This window comes from Rattus rattus, chromosome 14 (assembly GCF_011064425.1).
Source record: "Rattus rattus isolate New Zealand chromosome 14, Rrattus_CSIRO_v1, whole genome shotgun sequence".
Lineage (NCBI taxonomy): Eukaryota > Metazoa > Chordata > Mammalia > Rodentia > Muridae > Rattus > Rattus rattus.
In genome coordinates this window covers 55395953-55423224 of record NC_046167.1, presented here as the reverse complement: position 1 = coordinate 55423224, position 27272 = coordinate 55395953, and the positions used below count along the sequence as shown (strand labels likewise).

General features: G+C 41.0%; 1 protein-coding gene across 1 annotated transcript in view; it reads right to left on the bottom strand.

Moving 5' to 3' along the window:
- Nucleotides 1-27272, bottom strand: part of Fars2 (phenylalanyl-tRNA synthetase 2, mitochondrial) — a 372370-nt gene that overhangs the window by 171183 nt on the left and 173915 nt on the right. The window contains exons 5-6 of the mRNA XM_032885023.1: nt 17093-17253; nt 11440-11502 (exon numbers count right to left, since the gene is read on the bottom strand). Of these exons, the coding sequence (XP_032740914.1) occupies nt 11440-11502; nt 17093-17253 (224 nt within the window). The remainder of the gene's footprint in view (nt 1-11439; nt 11503-17092; nt 17254-27272) is intronic.

The following is a 27272-nucleotide window of genomic DNA, read 5'->3' as shown; positions in this document are numbered from 1 at the left end:
TGTATGAGGATGTTATCGTTGAAGCCCATTACTGTGCAATTAAGATATGCTACTAAAGAAAAGTAAAAGGAAAGCAGAGCGAGGAAAACTGAGTATGAAGTGATAATTAGTGACTGAACAGCCTGGATAAAATTGTAAGGCATTCTAAGTAATGAGGACTGTTGAAAGGTGAAAGCAGGGCAGCAGCAGCAGCAGCAGCAGCAGCAGCATAGGACAGAAATGAGAAGTTGCAGACTCAGGGGAAACAGGCAGTTAGTGTGGCAGTGTGACCTGGGGCTCTTGAACTCTGGTGGGGAGGAACCTCTGAGAATTGTGAGGAAGCTGTCTTCTGGATTCCATCCCCAAAGGTTCTGACAGAGGACCAAGGGTGGATGGAAGCTTACAGGAGAAATGGAGAAATGGAGAAGGAAACAGAAGTAATGATATCTAATAGCCTTAGGACCCCCACCCCCCATTGAAGAGATGAAATGTCCAGAGAGGAAGGAGTAGTGGGACCAGGAAACTGCTATGCAGCACCTGTACATCAAATCGAAAACCTCCCTCAGTCTGAGGGATTTAGGCATGTCCAACATGGAAGGATAGTTCCAAACAAGAAAAAGATTTAAATTTGGAGATGATACAGAAGACGCTTAAACCAAGTTAGCAGACAGGAAAGAGTGAGCGCCATGGATGCTGGGGGGCGGGGGTTGGATGCAGAGTCAGGCAATCAAGCTCTTTTGCTGGACTGGATAAGAAAGAAGTATGGGTCATGGGATACAGACAGAGTAGATGGGAGTTGGAAGGTAAAGTTGAAGCTAATAAAGGATGATACAAATGGCCCCATGGCGGGGGACAGAATGGAGGGTGGTGGTACATGACAGATGGCTGTGCGGTTATTCATGGTGGCTTGTATGGGCTTGGGACAGTTGTGAAGTTTGAGGGATAAGCTTTGTTCTCCCAGGGTCAAGATAATAATGATGGCACTTAAATATTCCTTAGGCTGTGGTGAGAAAGACACATCCGGGGACTGCAGATACTAGGGCACAGCAGGGTGAAGGGCCACCTGAGACAGCACCACCCCCAAGAATCCTAACAAAATTTCCCTCTGTCTTCCTCGAAGTGTCTGCTTTCGCTATGTGGTTATTACTTTTTGCAGTGCTTGGAATGCATCTCAGGGTCTTGAGTGTGTTAGGCGAGCATTCTATCACTCAGCCATAGCAGGGTTGTTTTTATTTTTTAGTAATTCTTTATAAAAGGTTAAATCTACACATTCATCCACCCATCTTTGGTATTATAGATTAAGCCCAGGGCCTTATACATGCTAAGTATGCACACACACACACACACACACACAGACACACACACACACACACACACACACACACACACACACACACAGGACTTAATTCTCAGTACCAACATACCAACAGCAGGACAGCAGCAGCCTCTACTCTTTAATTAACAAATTATCCAAGTAATTTTGAAATAAAAAACCTACTGTGCCTGTATGTCACAAAAGAGGCAGGAGATAAGTGAGGCCAGAATGAACTCCACTTCTCCTGAATCCACACAGGCCCCACACAGCTTTCCACGATTCTATAGCCACCACCCCCATTACAGTAAAACTAATTAGTCAGTAAACAATGTTTGACTCTCTACCTCATTTTTCAGCATTCGAGTTCAATTTGCATATTAATGGCTGCGTAGTTGCCTTTAACAGATGCAGCACGTGAAAGAGTTTAATAAGTGAATATCCATTGTAGTGTAAAGTCACTACATCCTGATGAAACTAGAACAATGGAATAGCCAGTGAACCTGTTTATTTCTCCTCAGGTATAAAATAAAGCTGATCCCAGGATGAGAAGATAAACGGAAATCATTTCACAATAGCAACACAGTGCATATCGTTTGGCACCTCCCTGGTTAAAAAAATGGGGGGACTCTGATGGGAAGGTCTGTCCCCACAGTTTGGAGCTAGCAAAGCTTGCATAGCTCTGCTCAACAGGCTGGTGCTGTCTGTTTCTAACCTGCAAGGATCTCTCCTGTTGCTGCTCTGAAATGCATTGAGCGGCCAGCGTCCCCTGAGATGTGATGTGGCTCCTCCCTCAGGGCACCAGGGTTTGAGGCTGAATCCATCTACTATCAAGAGTGACAAGAATATGGTTTCCACTCCTCTTTTTTTTTTCTTTTTTGTGAAAAAGGTTAAGGGGTAGAATATGAGTTCTGCGTAGAGTTAATAAGGTGCTAATTGGAAAACTGGGTAAGAAGGAGGAAAACAAACCACCCACACAAGACTAGGAACCTGAATCGTGGGAAGATGATGACTGAATTTCCTTGAGAAGTTGCTGATGTTATGGTAACACGATGCTAAAGATGAAATGTCAAAGAGTGAAATCAGACATCATGGGTTTTGCATCCTAATGCAAAGGGCACACTATGTTGTTCATGGTAGTCAAAACTTAAGCTAATAACGGAAGGAAACTTGCACTATCTTCTTCTCTTTCCATTTGCTTACATTTCCGCCCAGGTAAACACCCAAGGAAGAGCTTCCCGATGCTCAGATGCTCGTAACATCTACTACAATGTTAGCCTAGTTTGTTGTTCTTCTCTTTTAAGTCTTTCGTCAAAGAAGAGGTATTTTCTGTCTAACATTAAAAAAAAAGGACTTGGGAGATGAAATCATGCAGAGCTTAGAACAACTGTAATTAAAATAATAGTAAGTGAGGCTGGTCTTGCATGATGATTGTATTTCATGTAACTGCCCTAGGCAAGTGGAAGGGCTCGGAGTATCTTCAGAGTTCAGCAAGCTGGGCAGGTGAAGGGCTAGATATCGGCCCAGGTAGTTCTCCTCTGCTCTTCCCACCTACTCTCCAGGCTCCCAGGCCTCCGGGAAGACTCATCCTTGTCACCGAGCAAGCTGTCTTCTTTCCAGCAACTCCTTGCACCATCTATGCTAGTTAGTGCCTCCTGCCAACTCTCTCTCCTTGGGAATCACTGCCCAGGCCAACCTCACATGAGACCTCCACTCTGGCTTTGCCTCCACAACAAACACTGTGACAATTCCTCATTCTTGGCCTAAGCTGTTCCTTGGTCCCAGTCTTATGTGCAGCCGTAGGCCCAGCACAAGTGTTGACTCTGCCACATAGAACAAGACAAAGAGGACAACAACATAGCAGTGTTACACTCATGCCCTCCCTTGGCAGAAACTGAACTCTTCATTTACTTCTTCAAATAAGGATTATTTTGATTTTCCTATTTTCTTTTTCTAATCTACCCAGCTTCAAAGGCAGAAACCTGGGGATCACCCTGGATCATGTGTGTTTTTACTTCTGGTAACTAAAAGCCTAAGCCCTTCAAAGTCAGTTAAAGATCACCCTGTGTTGTTCTCCATGGAAGCCATTCTAGAGAATCTCGTTCTAGGTGATGAAAGAGATGACCCTGTACTTCTGCCTTACACCATGCACCAATGCTCTCCCACCTTTCAGTGCTGTCCTTGGAACTCTCTTCATCTCAGAAGCACCTTTCTGTCTCTCTCTACTCCTGCCTTCTGTGCTTTCGCATCCTTCCTGTGCTGGGTTTTACATGGACTCCTAACCTCGCAGCTCCAACCAATGCTTCCTACTGTCCACTGACACTGGCGACTAATGAGGAAATCTGATCAGGAAATAGAATGCTGTAGTATTTTCTTCTAGGCAAAATGTAAAGACAGGCCTCATCCCCCAATTTTCCCTGCTCAGATTGCACCCTACTTCAGAGTACCCACCTCCAATAAACACCATAAACTGAGCTGCAGACTATGGCTGCACCTTGCCACCATGGTGCTGCTACCCTTCCTTTTCTCATTATTAGTCTGACCATTGAGGCTCAGGAGGGACACCTTTGGAAGCTAGCTACTCTATCAAAGCCCTTATATACACTACTGCCCACAGCCACCATGAGCTTCTCTACAAGGCTTCTCTGTATCCTCAGTGTGGAACAGAGTGCCTGACACAAGAGTATACGCTCAGAAATGTTTTGGGAATGAATAATTCATCATGTTCTTGTGTTTGGGAAAAATCCTGTCAGATTTCACACACATCATCTACAGCTTCCATAAACAACAGGGCAATGAGTCCCTTTGTGGATTCCATGAAGCCTGAGACCATTTCTTCCTTGCTGTGCTGACAACCTAACTTGAATCAGAATCACATATTAAAATGGTGACAGGCACAGAGTGAGAGAAAATGTCACCTACAAAACAGATAGTGAGAAGGACAGAGACAAAAAGACGGAAGAACAGAAAGAGGCACAGAGAGAAGTCGGGGAGAATGGCTGACACTCAGCACTAACAGCTCAGCCATTAACCCAGGGCCCAGCATGACCTGAGCTCTTTGACTTCAGAGACAGCCGCAAGGAAGGAGTGCTACACTGAGTGAGTGGGTCTTGCTACTAAGGTATTTCACAAATAGTTCTAGAGGAAGTGACTGTAATAGATAAAGATCTGATCCTCCTAACCCCATGTCATGTCATATGACCATACCTTCTGGCCTCCTCATGATCAGGAAACTAAAATTTGTTTTGAGGATTTTGATCATCTGGTACCACTTCTTTTTCCAGAAGGATGGGGTCCATGGACAGTGATGGATTCTATTCTTTTCCCAATACCACTTCCCACCTCAGGGCGATGATGATAGTGGTAGTAGTATAGCTGGCAAGATTAAGAAGTGTAGTCAGGAGTTAACAATAAAATTAGATACAGACAGGAGAGGAGATGAGGAAATCTCACTCACTTTCCACTATCAGAGAACACACAGGCCTTTGAGTATGCAAGACAAGGAGCAAAGACACAACAGGCACAAAACAGCCACTAGATAACCAAATGGCTCTTTCCCATCAAGGTTTGCAATCCCAGGCCTCATCCACCCACCACACATTCAAACATCATGTAGTAGTGGATCCAGGAAGCATGTCACACTCAGGTATAAACAGATCCACAATCAGAAAAGACACTGCAGTCAATTCTCTACCCCCTACCTACCACCAGAGATAGGCTAATGACTCAACAAATAGTTAAGCAGTCAGAGAGCAAAGAATAAGAAGTAGGTTTCAGTATGTTAATCAAACAATGGAAAAATATTGAAGCATCTGGGTTTATAGTCGTTTTTCTCACAGTTATTACTGACAAATAAATGAATAAACATAACATTTTTATGTTATGGAGGAAGATTTTGATATATGCTATAACATGAATGAACATCAAGGACATTGTGCTAAGGGAAACAGCCAGTCACAGCAAGTCAAACAGTGTGTGGTTTACACATACAAAATTCACCTCACAGAGTCAGAAAGCAGAATGTCAGCTTCTTGAGACTTGTGAAAAGAGGGACAGGGAATAATTACATGAAGATTGCAAAGGATCAGGTTCTCAATGTAAGGAGTTCTAGAGATGGCTGGCAGATTGCAGTTATAGAAAAATGTGAATGTGCTGTTGATAATGAACTATGAACTTCAAAAGTATTTACATGCTCAATTTTGTTAGATGTAACTAATTTAACTAACACATATGGAACCAACATATTACTTTATGAATATTTATTTAAATATATATAACTCATCTACATCAACTACAACTTCATGAAAACATTATCTATTATCTTATACCTCATAATCAGAATATTGTTTTAATATTTAAAAATGTAAGGAAGAAGGAACAAAAGTAAAGTTACTAATATCTCAAAAGTCTGAGTACATACAGAGGAGTGGGCTATGCCAACTTTGTGAAGTCAGGGAAAAGAGCTGACTTAATAAGCACAGATGTGGACTAAAGCTTAGTTCCTGGTGAATAACAACTCAACTGCAGATGCTAATGTTAAAGAAATTATGTTCTCAGAGTCCCACTGCAAAATCTTGTTATGATGCTTCAGTGAGCTCATGAACTGAATCATCTCCTTCTTTAAAGAGAGCTGTGTGTCCAGAGAAAAAAGAATATTTAATGTTCTTCATGAGTTATTAACTCAAACCCTACTAACATGGTAACTATACAATGAAGAGGTATGTATTCTAAGTGATAATAGAAGACTTCTCAAAGAGAACACATAAAGGACAAAGAGGAGGCCATAGAAAAACAATAGAGACATAGTGCAAAACAAACAAACAAACAAACAAACTAAAAACCAAAAACAACAACAACCCCCCCCCCAAAAAAAAACAGCAAAAGTGAAGGGAAACAAATGTTTTGGAATGATGTAAAAGGGCTGTATTCAAACACACACACAGACAAAACTATAATGTGAAAAGCACAATCAACTAAATCAATCAGAACATGAGCCAATTCTAGATAGGAAGCTCCAATATGCATACATGGAAGATCAGGAAAAGATAAAGGAATGAACTGTGGAGAAGTGCTACTCAGATTTCTCTAGAGTCACTTGTGATACTGAAAGTACTTAGTAAGATTCACTGAGACAAACATAAATCCAAATCAAGATGTATCACAATAGAATCAGTGTAAAATGAATGTAAAATCAAATTAAAGAAAAGTTCTTATGCATTAGGTAAGCCAACAGGTAGTACTATGTACAGAAAAACAAAAGGATTAAGATCAGACTTCCCCAGAACATAAGCCTAAAGTAGTAACTTCAAAATGCTAGAGAAGAGTGATGCTCTTCAAGAATTTTATACCTTGCTAAATTAACATTCCACGATGAGCTCAAAAGAACTGATGAAATGGTTCAATGACAAACTGTATGTTTAGCATATGGAAGGCACTGGGATCAGTCACCAGGATAGAAGATGAGGAGGAGTTAGAAAAGAAGGATGAAGAGAATGGGCAAGTCTAGAATGAAGAGGAGGAGGAGGAGGAGGAGGAAGAGGAAGAAGAGGAAGAGGAGGAAGAGGAAAGGAGAAGGAGGAGGAGGAGAAGATGAAATGGTACAAAATGTAACAGAAGTCTTGGTATAGAAAAATAGCCTCAGAACATATGTTTAATTACTAAATAAAAAGTTTTAAAATATCAGAATAAAAGAATAGTATAAACAAGTTTATGCCAATGAATCTAAAATTTTAAGTGCAATTGACAGTTCCAGAGGAAGAACAGAAGTTAATGAACTGATACAAAACAAAACTTAAAATCTGGATAGCCTAAAGTCACAAAACATAATTTATAATTTAATACTTCCACAGAAAATCCCCACAAAAAACACCTCCCCAAAAAACAAACGAAAAAACCCCACCCTTGAGCTACTGATAAATTTGATACAATGTTTAATAAATACCATCAACTTATAAAATACACTTCCAGAGATTACAAAAGGGAACTGCTTCCACACTTGCTTTACGAAGAAAGCATAATCTTTAACACCTGAACCCCAGAGGAATGAAACAGACGGAAAACAACAAGTCTGTAACTCCTGAACAAAGACTTAGAAATCCTAAACAAATACTGGCAAACCCAATCCACAACTATATAAGGAAGGTAATATAACCAGGCTCATATGTGTGATTTTCAGGAATAGAAGAGTGGTTACTATGAAAAGAGTAGTCACTATTACTAGAGTAACAGAATAAAGCCCCCAAACTCATGAGAATATCTCAAAATACATGGAGGGTTTAATAAATTTTAACACTCACTAATAAAAATAAATTCTCAACAAACTAGAAATAGAAGGAAATATTTCTAATTTGATAAGTGTTTTTCAAAAAGAATGCATAGCAACCACTTTAAATAAATAAGCATTCGAAACTTCCAAGATCAGACATATAATTAGATTTTAATTTTACATTACCATAGTTCATTTAGTTCAATCTCCTCAACTCAATTTACTCCAATAAGAATCAAAGAGTCACTCACGGTAAAATGAGTTTTTCAAAGACTATAAGTGAACAAATTCCCTTTTGCATTCAGATTTCCAAACTCCAGTCCACACCCCAGAACTCATTTCTATCTAATGAGGAATCCAGGGTCATTTCTCCTTTTTACCATATAGATGCCCTGTTAGCCCCACTGCATCTATGCAGACCATTCCCCTCAGCACTGCTAGGCGGGACCCACGCAGCGATGAGTACAGGACTGTGGGGACAGGAGGTTTGTGTTGTCCAGAGTTCTTCTGGACTCCTTGATTCTCTGGGGACTATTTATCTCTGCACGCGGTTAACAAATTCTCAAACTTTGTCGATTATTACCTGGCCAATACAGGCCCTCTGCATCTCCATATTGGTTTTAGAATTTGGTTTCTGGATTTTTTTTTTTTTTACAAAGATTCTCTTTTAAGTGCATTCATTCTATGAAGAAAACTCCGAGGCGACCCTAGACACCGTCTTTAGACATGAACCATGTGCAGCAATAACGAGAACGGCAAGCATGGTGATGAAGCAGGTGGTGACATCAGTCAGCAGAGCAGAACAGTGTCACCTGGAAGGCAAAGGACTGAATTCCTCAGTTGCTCCTCTCCATGTGGCACAGATAGAAAGGAAGAGCTACGGAGACAACAGGACGGCCATCTTCCAGGTCTACAGGGCTCTGAGCAAATCACAGGGATATATATTTGTCTACAATGTTTTATCATTTTCAAAAAGGAATGGAAAGAAATAGAATTAAGTCTGGAACTGCAGTGAGGCTGGGGCTCGCACTGTGGCAAGCCTGCCTCTCAAGGGCTACCTCTTCATACTCACTACACTTGAGCAGCAAGTTACATCTCAGAATCATTATACATCTCACAGAGAAACCCTTGAGAAAATAAATTCTTCCCATTCCCTGAAAGGATACTTTTGATTCATTAATTATCCAAGTGATAGGAGAAATAATTAAGCCATCCACTATATACATTAGTGGTTTCTTTAGCCAAATTCTTAATTTTTGAGCTCATCAGATTACACATAAAATATGTCAATATAACTGCACAGTTTGAAAAGCTGTGCCACAATTTACTTGTGAAGTCATTGTCATTTCTCCGTTTTAATGTGACATCTTTTAAGTCCTGCCATCGCAGATGAATCTAAATTCCCTGCTTATCCTCTGTGCACGAGGACAGGACATGCTTCTGACTGAATAACTGGGGAGACCTGCATGTTCTTATAAACCAAGAAATAAAGACACTTTAAACTACATTTACCTTCTCTGCTAGTTACTCTTATAGGCAAATTACTTTAATCTAATTTGGTGTCAGCTCATTAATATAAAGTTTGGATGTTCTGTTGCAATTCATGGATCAACATTTTTAGTTTTTTCAAAACTCTGAAAGTTGAATTCCTAGGCAGAATGACCTTTTTTCTTTGGGGCTAATACAGTTGTTTTAGTGTAAGACTCTAGGATGACCCTTAGTTTAAACAGAAAACAATGCTCCAAAACCACAAACAGCATGCTTGTTCTGTGAAAGTGAAGTTTATTCTAGACAAAAGGAAATTGTTGAAGCAGAGTTCAAAGCCACAAAGTAAGAGAGATGATTCCAGGCTCTAGTCAGAGAGAATGATTTGAGGCAGAATAATATTATAAGAAGTTTATCATTCTATTTCATAAATGACTATTAAAAACGGGGTCAGTACTGAGCAGTATCTTTTTGGATACAGTCTGATCGTGTGCACCTGGTTGATTCTACAGTTCTACAGTGAAAGCTTTGCAGACAAGAGCACAATCTAGATATTACAGATAGTAAGTGGGACTTCTAGACCACTGTAGCTACCTTGAGATGTGAGGAAAGTCAGGTGAAGACCCCTGGCAGTCCTTTCCTCATATTCAAAAAATAAGGGGGGGGGTGGTGATTAAAAGTGTGCATTCCCTCTTGTTGTCTGTGGTAACCGGTAATGCTTCTGTGCCATCTTTCAGGCTTGAGGGACAACTGTGAGCAAAGCCATTCAGGGTTCCGGAGTGCAGGTGTCCATGCAGTTTTGTTGTTACTGTTCTTAGCTATACCATTTCCAAACTGGGTCTTCTCTCAGTGAAGCCTTCCTACGACTACTCTGGTCCTTCTTTATACAATAATCTATTCCCATATCACATCTAGGAAAAAAAAACCCATAAGCCCGTCCATTACCACTTAAATGGCACATTGTTTCTAAGTCAGCTCCTGCCTACTCTGATAAATCTTTCTAAAATTCTGCTATCAATTATTAGTATCCAGTTTAGATGATTCTGTATGGCAAATCATGCCTTCTCTTCTCTCAGTAATAGGAATAAAAGCCCGCAGCTGATCTGAACAGATAATTCTTAATGCTGCCCATTGGTCAATTTTATAGATGGTGGCAAGATTTAATGTCTAACATTAAATAAACATATTTTATTAATAGCTAAAAAAAAATTACAACCAGAGGTGCCCATACCTGCTTGAGGAAGCTGTAAGTAGTTCATGGTCACTAGGGGAGGGACAAGTGTTTTCTACAGCGGTGTAGTGGGCAGACACCCACGGAGGTAAAACACCCATATACATACAGTAAAATAAATCTGATGAACAAAGGGTCTGGGTAGACAGAAAATGCATGTCCTGACCTAATCCTAGATGTTGGGAAAGAATAGGTCTAAGTCTGGGTGTGGGATCTGGGCTCTATTTAATGATGGGAGGATACTACAGGCTTAGGCAGAAGGAGGACTCACCAGGCTGAGATTCAGTGCAAGTATACCAGCATGTATGGACCCTGAGGGCAGATACGGTGTGAGGAATGACAGGACAAGGCCTTGTGAAGACAGCTGGGTAGGTCCAGAACTAGTGAGGCCATGCATCCTAAAGGAGAACCTACTAACAACAGTTTACTGCACCAGCAGAATTCCTAACTGCATTCTCAATTCTTATACCCACAGATAAGTACGACTCTCACTTACACTCATTAAAGGACCTTCTCTGTGCAGTAGATGGAGATCATAACAGAAACCCACACCTGGTTAAAATGCAGAGAACAACCACTCGTGGGGTGTATAGCCCCAGTGAAACATCTAGAACAAAACTGTTAAACCTAAGCCTATGGGGACATCTCGGACAAGAAGGTGGGAAGACTTTTAAGAGTCAGAGGACAAGGAACTCAGCTGTGACATTGTGTCTTCTAGATATGACAGGGAAGCTTCCCCCATATCTCAGCAACATGGCTGCCTACACTAGACCTGAGCAATGGCAACACCAATCCAAGTGCTAATGTGGAAGAGGGGAATCTCAGGTGGCCTCATCTGCAGACAAAGAACTACAGGCAATAGTGACTGCTGAGAGAGCTCTGTCTTCTTCAGGAATGAGTCTCTGAAACCTTTCCCATACCAGGTGGTCAGCCCAGAAATCATATCCACAAGAGCAGCATTAACAGACACAGCAGGTTGTATTTATAAGCATATAAAATAATAATAAAGAAAAGAAGGCTACAGATTTGAGAGGGGTTGGAGGGAAGAAAGGGAAGAGGGGAACGAATAGAAATAGAAAGCCTCGCCACCATGAGACAGAATGGCCCCAGCTGTGCCTGATCTTCCTGCTGCAACACCTGTGAGCCAATGCCGCTTACTCAACGCACACAGAGCTGTTTTCCCATCTTCCTTTGTATTCCTGTGGCCCTTTCTTCTTGGAAGAACCATCTCTTTTCCAGAAACAACAACAACAAACCAAAAACAACAACACAAGAAGAAAACCCTTTAATTTTGATTAAGAAGAAAAAATGCATATATACTATACACAGTAAAAAGAAATGTCACTGCAATGCACTGAAACTCTTGAGATTCTCAGGGTCATGTGACGTAGCAGGTGGAAGTACTATGGAGGAGAAGGTACTTCCTACTTTAAGTCTCTACCAGCCACCGCTTATGATAATGACAGGCCTGTGTGTACGTCCACCTCAGCTCTGTTATCTGACATGCCTCAATAAATGTTTCTTCCTGTAGGTCAGACACATCTTGGAGTTGAGAGCTAAGAATTTCACCCTAGTGTCTCTATGTCTACTAGTACCATGTACAGATAAAAATAGAGCTTACTGAAAATTAACAGCTGTGTAGCTTGGCTTAAAATTCTCGCTGTCACTGAGTAGTAAGTAGAGTTATTATGGCGGTTGCAAGCCTCACTTTCATGTCTATAGACTACATCCATAGTATCCACCAAATCCATTGGCTGCAGCATGGGTGTAAGAGGTAAAGTATTAATTCATGGTTTCCATACAGGATTCAGTAAGTGCCAAGTGTTCTAGTGTTTTAAGATAACCATGTACAGGACTGGGGAGATGGCTCAGCAGGTAAAAGTGATTGTAACCCAAGCTGACAGCCTGAGTTGGAATCCAAGAACCCACAGTGGGAAGAAAGAAGAGACTCTCAAAAGCTGTCCTTTTGACTCCACCTACACAGCACAGCAAGTGTTCTCTCTCTCTCTCTCTCTCTCTCTCTCTCTCTCTCTCTCTCTCTCTCTCTCTCTCTCTCTGTCTCTGTCTTTGTCTCTCTCTCTCTGTCTCTCTCTCTTTCTCTCACACACACATACACACACACACACACACACAGACAAATAATAAAGATTTTATGATCACATGCAGAGGAATTACTGAATTATGCCTACTCATCAGTATAGATACTTAGGGGAAAGAGCCAATATACAATGCACCCTTTTAAAACCTCCAGTCCTCACATAATAGCTGATGACTGCTGCCTTAAGAAGGCACAGAGAAACTGAGTTTCCCTGGGCAACTGGGCATAGCTGACTTCCCCCAAGACTGTGTGGATGCCATAAACCAACACAGCTCCCACCTGCTGATGCCGGAATCCCAAATCCTTTGTCTATTTATTTTTTAAAATTCTTATTTCATTATCTCTAGTTGATATTCATTCTGATCTAAGGACTCACATGTCGTCACTTTCAGCATAAAGATAAAGGAGAAATACAAGTACCAATGAAGGAGAGGAGGGAACGGGGAGGAGAGGCGAGGACAGGGAAAGAAGAAATCTTCTGCAGTTCATCAAAAATTTAAAGAGAGTAAAACTAACTGCAATTCTTAAAAACTTAAAAAATTAGGGCAAGAAGAAAGGTTTACAGATCTGCTTATAAAAGAGTAATGCTAAATTCATAAGGAGAATGTAAAGAAGAAGAAGCCTCAGAACCAGGCTGGAAGGTCTGACCTCACTGAGCAGGTGAGGTCCCTGCTGCCACTCAGAGTGTGTGGACTCAGCATAGCAACAACATACAGGTAGGAGGAAATCCAACCTCCCAGGCCTACACAGAAGCTATGTTTGTCAGGATCCACAGGCGACTCGTTTGGACATTAAAGTTTGACAATCATTAATAAGTGTTCTTTGTGATTAGATTCATAAAGGAGGTTAGTAAACCTGGTAGTTTACATATTTACATACAGGTACAATATGCTTTGAATATGAATAATCTATCCGTGAGTTTTAAGTCAATTAAGCTTAAAAAATAACCTGCTGAAGTCCTAACTGAGTAATACACTAGGGCAAGGCTGATACTGAAGTGGGGGGTATCAGTTTTTAACTCACAGGCTTGTTGAAGAGGTTAAAGCAGTAACACCTTCTCAGTGATGTCACAGGGCAAGGCCAAAGGGAGCATTACCCAAGTTTAGGAATAGCATAGTATAGAGACAGTGAAGCCAAACTTCAAAGACCCCTCATCTGGCAGAAAAGGAAACAGCCACAATTGCTAAATAATTGGTAAACTACTATGGACAGACATGTGATTAATAATAGTTAAGCAAGCTATGTAAATAAAATGCATGACGTATTAATACTGCATATGGCTAAATATTGACCTCAGAGTTGTAGACTGTTTCAAAAAACTTGAAGGAAATATACAGGCTGATTAATTGTGCACTCAATTTAGGGCACTAATACGTACTTGAAACTTCCTGGGAGTTCAGAAAAACATCCCACAATGGTACATGCACATGGGGCCCTGGTGCAGAGCAAGAGAACACTTGCATGACAAAGCATCCACAATGTCTGTCTACTTATCGAAAGCATTATTGGGGGAGGAGGGGGCAAAGAGAACTGTCATGTGCAAATCTTTGATCAAAGTATGCATGTTGAAGACCAAAAATTAAAATGTCATAAGTCAAGTTTACTCCTTACTAAATCTAAGAAATGGTTCTCGAAGTGTTACAAGAGTCTCCTAGATAAGGCCTCCGGGTGCTCTAAATCAGAGACTGCCCTTGCAGCCAGAACACTCTCATAGCCAGGAGCTAATTTACAAGACCGTGGAGATGCAGAGGCTACAACTACTGAGGCCAAGAGAGCCTGAGGCATATGTTAGGACCCAAGGGAAGATAAAGAAGACAGATCCCTCCCAACACAAGATTCTAGAAGTTCATGGCCAGAGAAGTCATAAGCCACACGATCACAGCTGCAGGATTTTCTTAACAAGTCTGCTCTTCTAGTCAGGGGAGTGTTCTCTAGGATCATAGACAGCTGTGACAAGAGGCTCCCAGTTCCTTCTAAGGGACATAAACATGGCAACTGTATGAAAATAGTAAAAAGTGCTACTAACAGAACTAGACTAGCTGATGGCAAGCAACGTTATTTGAAAAGGAGAGAGGCAGGCAAAATATGCTACCTGAAAGGCATCTAGACCGCTAGAACTTGTGAATATGGTCCTTTGCCGAGACAGATGTACCAAGATCTTTACAAAGGGATCTAAGAAAGGTCTGGAGAGGCTGGGCATGGTGGTGCATCACTTGGAAGGACAGCCTGGTCTATACTGCCACTTCAAGGCAAGGAAGGTCAACATAGTTAGACCTTTCTCAAGCAAAACAAAACAAACCAACAAAAAATCAGATAAATGTCTTGGGATAGGGAACATATCCTGAACTGTTAGTAGCAGTATTAAATCATAAGAGTCCTTATAAGGAGGGGGCAAAATTTCAGAGAAAATGATCAGATTTCAGGAGGTAAAAAGGCCATGTGGTTTGTAGTCCTATTAGGGGTCTGGAGAGCTGGCAAAAATACAGAAGCAGACTGCCCCCTGGAAACCCCTAAGGAACCATGCCTACTTCCGCCTTGACTCCAAAGTGCCAGACCACCCCCGTAAATGAGACAACACCATGTTTTACGCCTCCAAATTTGTAGTTATGTGTCAAGGCAACAAGAGAAATTGATACATACTTTGGAATCCTGAAGCAAGGTAGTATTTATAACAAACACCTCAAAGTGGACAAGTGGTCTTGGGGTTAGTTATTGAATGAAGAAACTAATGGGTCATGGCACGGCTTTCAGAGGCTACACTGCAGTCAGGAAGGAAGTCAGGCAGAAACAGCGCAGAACCTGAAGGTACGAACCAAAGCAGAAAGCATGGAGGGTTGGTGCTTCCTGACTTGCACAGCTGGCATTCTTGTACGCACAGGACTACTCACTCTGAGATAGCACTGGTCACAGTGATAGGACCCTTACACACCAACCATTGATTTAAAATAAAAGAAGCCCTACTGATATGCCCTACAGGCTAATCTTATAGAGATGTTTTCTCAAGTTTTATCCTTTCTTTCCAGATTTCTTTAGATTTGCATCAAACTGACATTGTATATATGTACAAAACATACATATACATGGAGAGAGAATGTGTGTGTGTTTAAATAGAGTTATACTCTTAAGAGAACAACAATGTCCCGTATAGACACCATAGGCTAGTAGATTGAAAGCCCAATGCCAGGAATGGGTTACCCCTTTTGGAATTGTTGGCCAGTAATGTCCCACAGACCTTCATACATTACAGGTGTTTGCTGTTGCTCTTGGTTACATTCCAAGTCTTATCGCTAAAGATACACCGATCTATAGAGAGTAATAGAATACGGAGAAATCAGACTAGTAGATATCTGGAAATTTATCCCTAATGACCGGCTTCCATAGTGTTAGTATTATGCATATTAGTAAATGGAAACAAGCTACCAGTAGTCTTTCTCAGATATGAAACCTGGGAGCTACAATAACAACCTGATTGTCTGGCTATGCCCACTGGTGCTACAGTGGCATGAATGCCATAGGAGCAACCAACAAATATTCGATTAGGTTTAAGGCCTGCTTTACAAGGTGGAAGCCATATGTCGCATCATTATAAGGGCTAAAATCCTATGGTTTGACAGAACACAGGGCCTATGGAACAACTTGCTATTTCTCCAATACCAGGACATGATATTAAAATAACTCATTGACTTACCATTATATGTACATATTAGTATATTTCGCAAACCTCATGAGAGAATCCCCACCCCCAGATAGTGACCTACAACTGGTCCAGGAGAAGAGAATAATAGACTGTAGGGTGCTCAGACTAAAATGAGACATCTATAACACGTTCTTTCCTTCTAAGTATCAGAGAATCATTGCAAATTAGTGAAAACATTGTAAAAGCCACAGGTGGTGGCTAACTACAACAAAACAATGCTTTCCAGACACAACAGGACAGTTGCACTGTCCCAAGACCAGTGCACTGTCAGGCCAGATGAAATTCCAAGTATAAGGAGGGAAAGTGAGTTTGAATTCCCTAGAAGAGAAGCTATTGGTAAAGAGCTGCCGGAGGAGAGTTAGCTTTCTTTAAAGGTGCGGTGCCTGGTAGATGGAATACACACACCCCAGTGAACGCCTGCAAACCCAACACTAATGGAACTGTCTCGTTTTATTTATGTTTTATTTTCTTAAGTAGGTCACAAAATTGGATGGGTATAGGATGGGTAGTGGATCTGGGAGGAATTGGGAGAGAAGATGAATATGATCAAATACAATGCATCAGATTATTTAAGAATTAGTAAAAACATGAATTAAATCTAATTTAAAATGGAGGGTTTATTTTGGTTTAAAGATCCAGGGATTAGCCCACTATGGCAGGGACAGCAGAAGAAGCAGAAGACAGTTGGTCCTAATTTGTCCAAGGCCAGCAAGGGAGAGTACGGGTAGTTATGCACAGTTACTTCTCCTTTTAATTGAGGCAGACAACTGCAGCTCTGCGAATGGCACTGTCCACATTTAGGGTAGGTGCTTTATCTTGGTTTACTTAATCCAGATAATTCCTTAAAGAAATGCTCAAAGATTTGTTTCTGTGGTGACTTTAAATCCCATCAAGTTGACTATCAAATTTATCACCCTGATTTTAAAATATTATTTAAAAATTCAACAGTTTTAAAGTAGGAGAACGTCTTAGATTTTAATGACCTTTTATATTGACAACATCCTAATTCTTATTAGCCATCCTACCTGAAACTTGACGCTCTGATTGATGTCTGACAGGCGGAACTGCTTCAGGAAGCGCTCATCCTCACTCCAGAAAAGGCGGATGTCCGGGATGTCGTAGAGGACCATAGCCAGTCTCTCTAATCCCAGGCCAAAAGCCCAGCCGATCCGATCCTGAGCACCAGCTATGACCAGAAACAAAGCAAAAATGTCTGTTTAGGAGCACTGAGATCACACCGATGCCTGGTGCTCTCTGAAGACTGGCAGTGCTGAATGGTGCCTCCTAGTGGCAGGGATGAAGACTGCTATGGACTCATCCAAGACAACGTTCATTTTACCCTTTTCTTTTTTTTTTATAATTCTTATATCCCCCATGGAAGTTTTGTGGAATCATACCACCCAGGCAGTGTCATTGATGCCTCAATAAAGTCCAAAGGGAGGTTTGCAAAGGGAGGTTTGTTCATCTTCTCATTTGGGTTGATGCCAGAGGTCAACATCAGGTACCTTCTTAGTTCCTTTTGTTATCTTATTTTTTAAAGATTTGTTTATGCTTATTCTTATTTTACGTGTATGGTTGTTTTGCTTGCATTTGCATTTGGATTTGATGTGCACTATATATGTGCAATGCTCACAGAGGCCAACGGTGTCTGCCTGTATGTTCATGGGTGAACCATATATGTATGCAGTTCCCACAGAAGCCAAAAGATGGCAATAGAGCCTCTCGATTGCCTCTGGTGCAACAGATGCTCTTGAGCTGCCAGATGGGTGCTGGGGACTGAACCTGGGCCCTCTGAGAGAATGAAAAAAATCATTGCTAACCTCCATACCTTATTCTTGAGATAGGGTTTCTTAATGAACCTGAAACTCCCTGATTCCGTGAGACTGGCTGGCCAGCAAGCCCCATAGACCCTCTGCTCTTTGTCTTCTCAGATCAGGATTATAGGCATTCACTGCCGACTGGAGTTTCATTAGGTCTGGATCCACACTCGGGTCCTCATGCTTGCACAGCAAGTACTTTACCTACGGAGTCGCAACCCCAGCTCCAAGTCCATGGCTTGGCTTCCACCTCTGAATTAAGATTTTTACCATCAGTGTTTGCTCTGATTCAAACATTGGTTCCCTGTGTGCAGACCACTTAAGAGAAAGGAAGATAAGACTCTCCCTAAGTGGCAAACAGAGATGCATCTTCAACAAGTGCCGCAGCAGATGGCTGACAGTAAGAAAACAATATCAGGCTATTAAGATAGGGCCCGCATCTCTAAATCAGAGGCTATCACCAACTGATAACCACTGGCAAATGAAAGTCTAGTTCTCTCCAAGGGAGGCTCGGGGAATGAACTCCTCTGAAGGTTAGACTGCATAGCAGCAGTAGATGCCAACAGAAATGAACTCAATGCCATCCTGGAGGTTCCTTATAAAATGGCTGTTTCTTCTTCTCCTTTTGTTAATGCGTGCGCTCTCTCTCTCTCTCTCTCTCTCTCTCTCTCTCTCTCTCTCTCTCTCTCTCCTCCCCCACCACAGGTCCATGGTATATGAATTATAGCTTCTGGTTTTGTGTTTTTAAGGGACTCTTAAGTGTGCCAGCACGTGGGTCTCTAGATCTTTATCTGTTTCCCGTTCCTTTAATGAGGCTCTTCTCCTGTGCTTGGTTGTCTGTTTTGTCCTATTCTGATGTGCCTGTCTTTGTTTCATCATTATATTATATTATATTATATTATATTATATTATATTATCTGTTAGAAGCCTGTTTGTTGATGGAAGGCGGGGAAGAACTGGGAGGAGTAGAGGGAAGGGAACATGCAACTAAAATATGTTATATGAGAAAAAATTCAGTTAAAAAACCCTTCACCTTTTTAAAAATGCCATTTTTATTCTTCTTAAGTTATCTCAAGAATGTGGGAAGAAATGTATATTCATTCAGTAACGTTTATTCCAAAGATAAAGGGTCCTGTCCAGATATATAGTATGACACAGACATGAACTTTAAGACTGTATTTCACATATATAAGGCAGAATAAAAAGTGATACAAAGCCCGATGTGGAGGAAGGCATGGGAGTCATTTGTACAGCTAGAAAAGCTTACATAAAGAGCTCATGGAGAAACACCATTCCAATTGGACACCAATGACGCACAGGGTTCTATGGTAGTCAAGGGTGGCTCAAGACCCCCAACTCATGTGCAAGTCCTCAAGAAAGTCCTCCCTTAATATGGTGAGGCCCCATAAAGGATGAATAAAGGATGAGATTTCACTGCCATGATTAGCCCATTTTAGCTAAGATTCCATTTTCACTAAGTAAAAAGAATGGACTTTGCTGGCCATAAGCAACCATTTTGTCTTAAGACGTCTTTGGGAGCTGCGAGAGGAAAAGAGAACCTTATAACCCTGTGGAACATTTACTCCCCGAGTACCCCAGTGTGCTGAGAAGTGGCTTGTAAGCACCAGATGACCTTTATGCCAGAGCTAGTCCAGCATGCTCATTCCCATCGCTATTCTTGTACTGATCTCAATGACGATTGGAGTTTGACTCCCAGCACCCATATCAGATAACTTACAACACTTATTACTCCAACTTTAAGATCTGACAAATCTTGCTTCACCAGGTATCTGCAGACAATCCCCCCACCCTGCCCCAAACACCTGCACTTTTCAAAAAAATATAAAAGCTTGCTTATGTTGGGACAATCAATCACCATGGAAGTTTTCAAAAAGAGCACTATCTGCTTGTTAAGCTCTAACAAATTCCACCATTATAACACTTTGTTTTGGTCCCATTTATATGAAATTTGATCCCGTTTTATTTGGAATACACTCAGCATTATCATGGTTCATTAAGTTATTAAGGCGATCTTATAACCTTATAAACAGAGAAGGCTTCCTCCAGAACAACTGGCCTGTTTTTCTTAACTTTGAGGATGTTGTGCATTACACAATTAGTCATAAAAATTCATTTTTTATTTTGGCTCTGTGGAAACTTAGAGTCAAACGTGTACATCCACTCAGCAACTGAAAAAATGCCCAGGGTTTAAAATCTATGTAACTCCTACCCCAGTTTTATTTTAATGTCCTGATTTCTACTCTACACTGATTATTTCAACGACTTATTTTACCCTCTTCTATGTATTATATACAGTGCTGCAAATTCTTTGTGGAAGAGTGCAAGCCATAAATAAACAAAACTGAAAACCACTGTCAGGTGAAGTGGGAATAATCTTCAGCTTTCTGAATTACAATGAATGAATGGCAGGTGTTCAAGGTGACACAGAGCTTACAGAAGCACCTCCCCCTCATTCTAGAACCATAGACTCCGGGAAGGCAAAGTGACCAGAATGTAAATAGGAATCCTTGCCAACAGAACCCCCGTGATGAGAGGCACCCTGCACTCTAATGGTTGCCATTAGCATTGACTGAACATTTTGTGATACAAAGTTCATGTTTTCATTGTTGCTGAACATCTTCATAATAAGTCATTCACTACCCAGAAGGAGAAGAATGAGTAAGAGTCCAGGGACCAGAGAGTTAAGAAAGGAGAGAAGATACTATCACTGTGAAAACAGAGAAAGAATTGATCTTATAGTCTTAGATGATTTTAACCCATGGATGTGCCTATGAGAAGCCTGGTCCTACAGGCCGCATCTCCATAGCTACTGAGGACAAAGAGAACAATACTAGTTAGTGCCCATTAAAAGATGTGATTTCAGGAGTTGGTTTTCCCTAGAGATTGAAAGATAAAAACAGAGATTATAAAACTAAAGATAACATTTAAAGTAAATAAAATTCCAGGGAAAGGGAGACTTAATAGTAAAAGCACACAGACCAACATCCCCACTCAACACTGGGAGATTGGTCCCTTCTTTCCCCAGAAGGAAAGAAGTACTTTAGTCCTCCATTTATAATACATAGTCAATGGCCTGATTAGAATAAAACCTTCATTAGGAATATAATTTAGGTCTAAAGAAATGGCTCAGTGGGGCTGGTGATTTCCTAGAGGATCTGAATTTGGATCTCTGGAGCCACTCCCAGCAGCTCACACCGTCTAACTGCAGCAAGGAGATCCAATGGCCTCTTCTGCATCTATGGGCACGACACTCACATGCATGCAGCAGCCACATAGCCACATGCATACACAGAAATAAGAGCAAATGTTTCAAAATCTATAATAACCAAAGCTCCAGTGTTCTCTCTCCTCTTCTCCTCTCTCCTCTCTCGCTCTTTCTCTCTCTGCAGTGTGCATTCTTGACTATTATAAAAAGTAAAGGAATTCCCAGAAGACAATTTTTTCAGCGGTTATAATACGAGAGTGAAAATTCATTAAAACTAAAGATAATAGAGTTTTAAAGTAAAATAACATTTCAGAGGGGCATGCTAGAAAAAAAAATTGCAGACCAATATCCCATATGAACACAGATGCATAAATCCTCAACAAATTACTAGCAAGCCAAACTCAGCAGCATATTAAAAGGATTATACACTATGATCAAATGGGATTTGTGCAGGAATGCATGCAAGGGTAGTTCAAAATATAAGACCCAAATAGTGTGATATAGCAAGCTGGTAGAAACAGGAGGAACATACACCATTATCCTAATTAATGCCAAAAAGCATCTGATAAAACACAACATTCTTTCATGATTAAGTAAATTTTTAATAATTAGGACACAATGGAATTTCCTCAACATGAAGAAGATCATGTGTGAATAACTCGTAGCTAACATCATACTCAATGTTGAAGAACTGACAGGGATGCTCACTCCCCCACTTCTATCCACAGGGTCTAAATAGAACAATGGGAGAAGAACAAGAAATAAAAACATCCAAATTACAAACTATAATTATCTCTATCTACAGATGACACAATTTTCTGTATAGAAAACTTTAATGAGTCTATGAAAAAATATGAACTTGTAATTTCAACAGAGCTGTATAATATATAGCCAAAATTTCAAAAATCAATTACATGTCCAAATGTTTATAATAAACAACCTGAAAAATTAAATAAAATCCCCCTTTATTTATAAGAGCATCAGGAAGAGCAAAGTACTTACAACTGCCTTTACTAGCTGAGCCATCGTGTCTGTACCCTACCTTACACTTTATTGAAACCGAAAGTAGATTTGAAATCTAAATTTAATAGTAAAAAGTTAAAAATTCTTAAAAACTATATGGGGAAAGTAATTGTCCCCTACCTCCAAATGCATAGGGAACCCAAGAAAGAAACTGACTTTCATCAATATCTAGATTATTTTGTACATGAAACCATAACCTAAAGCATGGCAACAAAGGCTTGCCACGGGTTGACAAAGGCTGGCTCCTCAGGTAAAAAGGAAAACCCTCAAGGCAATCACAAACAACCCTACTGAAAGGGGGCAGCAATTTGAACACCTCCCATATACATGTGGTGAACACAGTAAGGTACTCGACATCATTAGTAATTAGGAAGTTCGAATGAAAACCACAGTGAGAAACTGCTTCACACATACAATAATAAAGACAAAAAGTATATTGGGTGGCTCCTAAGAAGTCACTGAGTTAGGGTTTGAGGGTAACAGCTCAGACGTGCAGCAGTCATTTAATGTGCACAATGCCTGGGTTCAATTTTAACGTAGGTTCATAATATGCTGGAGTAGTGCATTCTGCCTTCCTTCTCTTCATTTCTCACTTCCTTCCCCCACTCGCCCAGTTGCATACTGGTGTTGGGTAGTACTGGTCAGAGCCAAATGATGGAAATAGCTAATGTGCATTTCAATAAATGAAGAATTGAGTAGAATGCTTGATTTTTTTTTTCTTTCTTTTTTTCGGAGCTGAGGACCAAACCCAGGGCCTTGAGCTTTCTAGGCAAGCACTCTACCACTAAGCTAAATCCCCAACCCCGCATGATTTACATAGAATAGAATATAATTTGGCCCCCAAAATGTGCTGCTCTGAAACACTACAGAGCAAGCATGGCTCTCGTCAGGAGAATGTTACACAAGGAAGCCAGGCACAAAATGTATGGTCTCTAGAGAAGACTCGCTCATGCGGACAGCAAGCTGACAATAGTAGTCACAGGATGGGAGAGGTGACAGGGAGGGTTTGCTTAATGAACACAGAGCTAGTGACAGAGGAGATGAAACTACTGAAAACAATGGTGACCTGTACAGTTCAAACAGGCTAACAAGGCAAATTTTATAAATTTACTACATAAAATATTATATATCATTGAATCAGAAATAATCTAGTATTTGCTAACAGCTCTGAACTCTATGACATGGTTCACTTTAAAGGACTTAACTCAAACACTGATCTAAATAAATGCTCAATGAAATACAAACTATAGCAATAATGGGTAATATTTACTATTTAACAGCAACACTAGACACGAATTGTTAAGTCTCCTCCCGTGGCCTCTGGTCTCCAGGAACTTGGAAGGAAACAGGTACAGCCAACCATGATGCTGTTGAAGTGACATGGTACCCCACGGTCTCCTTCCATCTGTGCATGTCTCTGTTTGGATGGCCCTTTCTCAGTGTACCTCATGCGCATGGGCGAAAGTCTTCTTCAGCACATATGCTAACCCCTGCTGCTATCCGCTTCTGCAGAAATCACACCTCCCCAAATTCTTCCCACTGTCCCAACTTCTTATTTGTCACCAGACTTCTGAGACAACTTGGACAGCATCTTAGCCTCTTAATCACTGACACAGCTCCAGGAGAGTCCCAGGCATTTGGTGTATACCTCATGTTCAGTATGAATCTGCAGAGATAGCAGGACGCTGTGAAAGAAAGAAGTCTCAAAACTTTACTTTCTCTTTACTTGCTACAGAGAATTTCATATTTAACATGGAGCTTTCGATAATTTCCCTTTGTTTTGTATCTGCAAGTGATTTTATTGATCATATACACTTTGAGGTGACATTTTAACAGAAGTGACTTAATGTTTTTGTCTTATGAAAGGCATGGTCTCTTGTTAGCCAGGTTTGGTCAAAATAATTATAAAACCAAGTAATGTTTCTAAACTCTCAGTCTTCCTGTCCATGTAAAGTAGTTGGAATAAAGATGTGAGTTATCATGCCTGGCTAGAAAGGCAGCCATGCTGCTGACTCCCAGCAACTGAGGCTCACAGATAACCTCAGATGCCACCCCAGAAGGATCATCACCCAGAGAATGGAGCATGAGGAAGAAGGGGATGTCTTCCTCATTTCCCCACTCTGCGGTATGGGCATGAGTGCAGGCTGCCTAAGGTCTAGCTCTTACTACTGTTCTGCTTTGCCTTCTTCCCCAGCAATTGGGTTGTAGAAAGCTAAACAATTATTTTCTTAGAAGGCATAGGCTAAAGGAAAATTACTACCTATTAAAATGAGTTTTTGTACTATATTAAATATGTTTTTTCTTCATGTCAAAAGGGTTTGATTTCTAAAAATTCTTCAACTTTAGGAGACATATGCCCAAGACAACTGGTACACAAAACACTGAAACTTACCAATTAAGATGCATATATTTCATGGGATGCCACCAATTCCAGGATATTTCCCCCATACAGTTTGATTTAACGCCTCACAGTGAAGCCCCAGAACTGCCAGACTGGTATCAAGGCTTTACAGATGCTGGAACTCAAACTGATGGGCAAGTCAAATACATATCCACTGGCGGCTTTACCAGATTGATGTGGAAACACTGATGCATAGGGGCTAGCTGAGGTCTTTCCAAACACCGGAGAGCTGCATTCCATCTGTGACCTTCTATTTTGGAAGTGCTTGTTTGCAGACTGACTTTGCCATAGTCCATGAAATCTCAAAAAAATGACTTATAGAAAGAGGTACTCAGATATACTAGGAAAATTCTATGTTGGGTTTTGGCAACTCCAAAAATGGTCGTCATGCGGATATAACCTGAACACACACATGGAACTCCCCCCCTCCCCTATGAGTTAACAGGATGAGTGCTTAGGCAGTGGTGCTGGATAAAAGCTTTTGCATCCCTGGATCATTAGTTACGTTGACCATCACAGGAAGAGCAAGCAGCCATTGCCCAGAGAGACACTGTGTACCCAGAAGCAGGCCTAGAAAGGCCTGTGCAGTGGCATCAACTCTGATTTGTCCTTTCCCTACCTAGGATGTGGTCCCTGGTCTCCTACTTTCAGCCACACTTCTTAAACTTTTCCTCTGGGACAGGCCACTAGATGATTGACTTCTCCAGTTGAGCAACAAAATCGATCTACTGCCGGAAAAATGTTTCTAGGTGTATACATCCTTGGCCCCACACATTCTGTCAATAAGTCCTTCACATGATCCAAAGGCAGACTTGGCTTTTAAGTTTCCTATGGTCTGGATCAGACAGTGCACCAGGTTCCACCGGCTATGAAGAGTTTTCTTAACATGCTCTGCACTGTGCACTCCTCACCATGCACAGATATCATTGCCTTATCTCATGGAGCTCCCTGGGGCCCAGGCCCTTTCTTTAATGGGTCCAGGATTTGGCTTTCTGCACTTAAAGGAACAGAAGTTTCTGAAGTACATGTCAATCAACAGTACATGAAGTGAGTGCCAAAGACTTCCCCTTGGTGGGCATCCTTAATTTCCCTGAGAGACATGCAACACAGACATTTCCATCTTTTTGATCCTTTAGGATTTAATCCAGGTATAACAGGAGCCTTCCCAGCAGCCAGCTCTGGACAGAGATACACTGGAAAGAGGTGGACCAACCTCCAGGGGCCAAACCTCCCTTTCAAATACCTGCTTTAGGAATAAACATGGCAATGGGCCCTAGATAGAATTCTGCTGGGATACTCACAGGCTAGAGTTTCACCTCAGATAAAGGACCCTTTGGAACTCCTCTTTTCATTACCACATGAGCTGCGATCACTTGAGAGTACAGGGACTGCACAATGACTATAATGTACCAGAAAGAAATGCAGGCAAGCAACAATCTGGTTGCCGGAAACCAGTATACTGAGAAGAGAACAGGTAAATGCAGAGCCTTGTCCCTGCAAAAGAGCCTTGGATCTCCACATTAAATCCTTTCTGTCTTCAAATGGATGATGATGATCTGTGTGACTTGCTCTACCGTGAGCTATGGTTTTGTTGCTTGTTGAAAGACATATAAAAACTCAGGTGATGAGCAATAGGGAGAGGAATAGCAAAAGCTATTGAAGTGACAGGGCTTGATGGGGAGAAAGGTGATTTCAATGAATAGATTTCTTTCTTGAGACTTCCCCTTTGGACAGCAAATATCAAGTACCAGCTTTCATCTGAGTTTCAGGATGTCTTCTTTCAAATAAAGTATCATCACTGTTGGGAGATGTGCAGAGCCAGGGCCTACGTCTCAATGACACCAGGCATGGAGCTTTGAGGAGTAATAATATGAACGCTGAGTGTAAATTGCAATGAAAGTGGATCAGGAAGCACTCCGGGAATTTGGAAAGAAAAAAATGGAGAGGAGAGAAAAGGAAAGGAAAGGAAGGGAAAGGAAGCAAAGAATACTACAGAGATTTATCACAAAAATACTTAGACTAATAAATATACCATTTGGTACTCCTAACAGGAAGCGACTTGAATCACATGGTGTCCAGAACACCCCAAGAAGACAACTTTGTGCTTTATTCAATATGCCCCACAACACAAAAGTACAGCCCCATACGAATATAAAGACTTCCTCCCCTGTGGAATGAAGTGGTAATATTATCTCATTCAGCAGTGCTTATCAACAAACTTCTATAAGGAAGGGGACATGTAACCCCAGACCTTCATCATGTGTTCTACAAGAAGGTACCCAAAATCCAATGGGATCAACAGCAAAGACATGTTGACTAGAAGTTAAAGGAACCCTCATATCATAAGAAACCATCCTACAATGCATAGAAGAACTGCAAAGGGGCTCATGTCCTTGGCACTATAGTCTGAGAACCAAAAACAGTGTTTTGGGTTTCACCCTTAGAGCTTCACAGAGCTCACATGCAACATTCACTCTACAGGTACACACCAAAGTATACAAGCTACAGAAATGAGCGCACACCCTAGAGACAGACATATAATCAAATTCCCTCAGCCAAAGAGGGTGGCAGTAGCCACATCAGCCATCACTTTATACATTCTATTTACTTGGTAGATTTACAGGATATATTTGATTCCTAATGACAATAACAATATCAATTTATATTGGTACTTACTAACACATGTGTAAATATTCATTGCATATTATAGTAACCAGTTATGTCATCTGAGAGTCGCT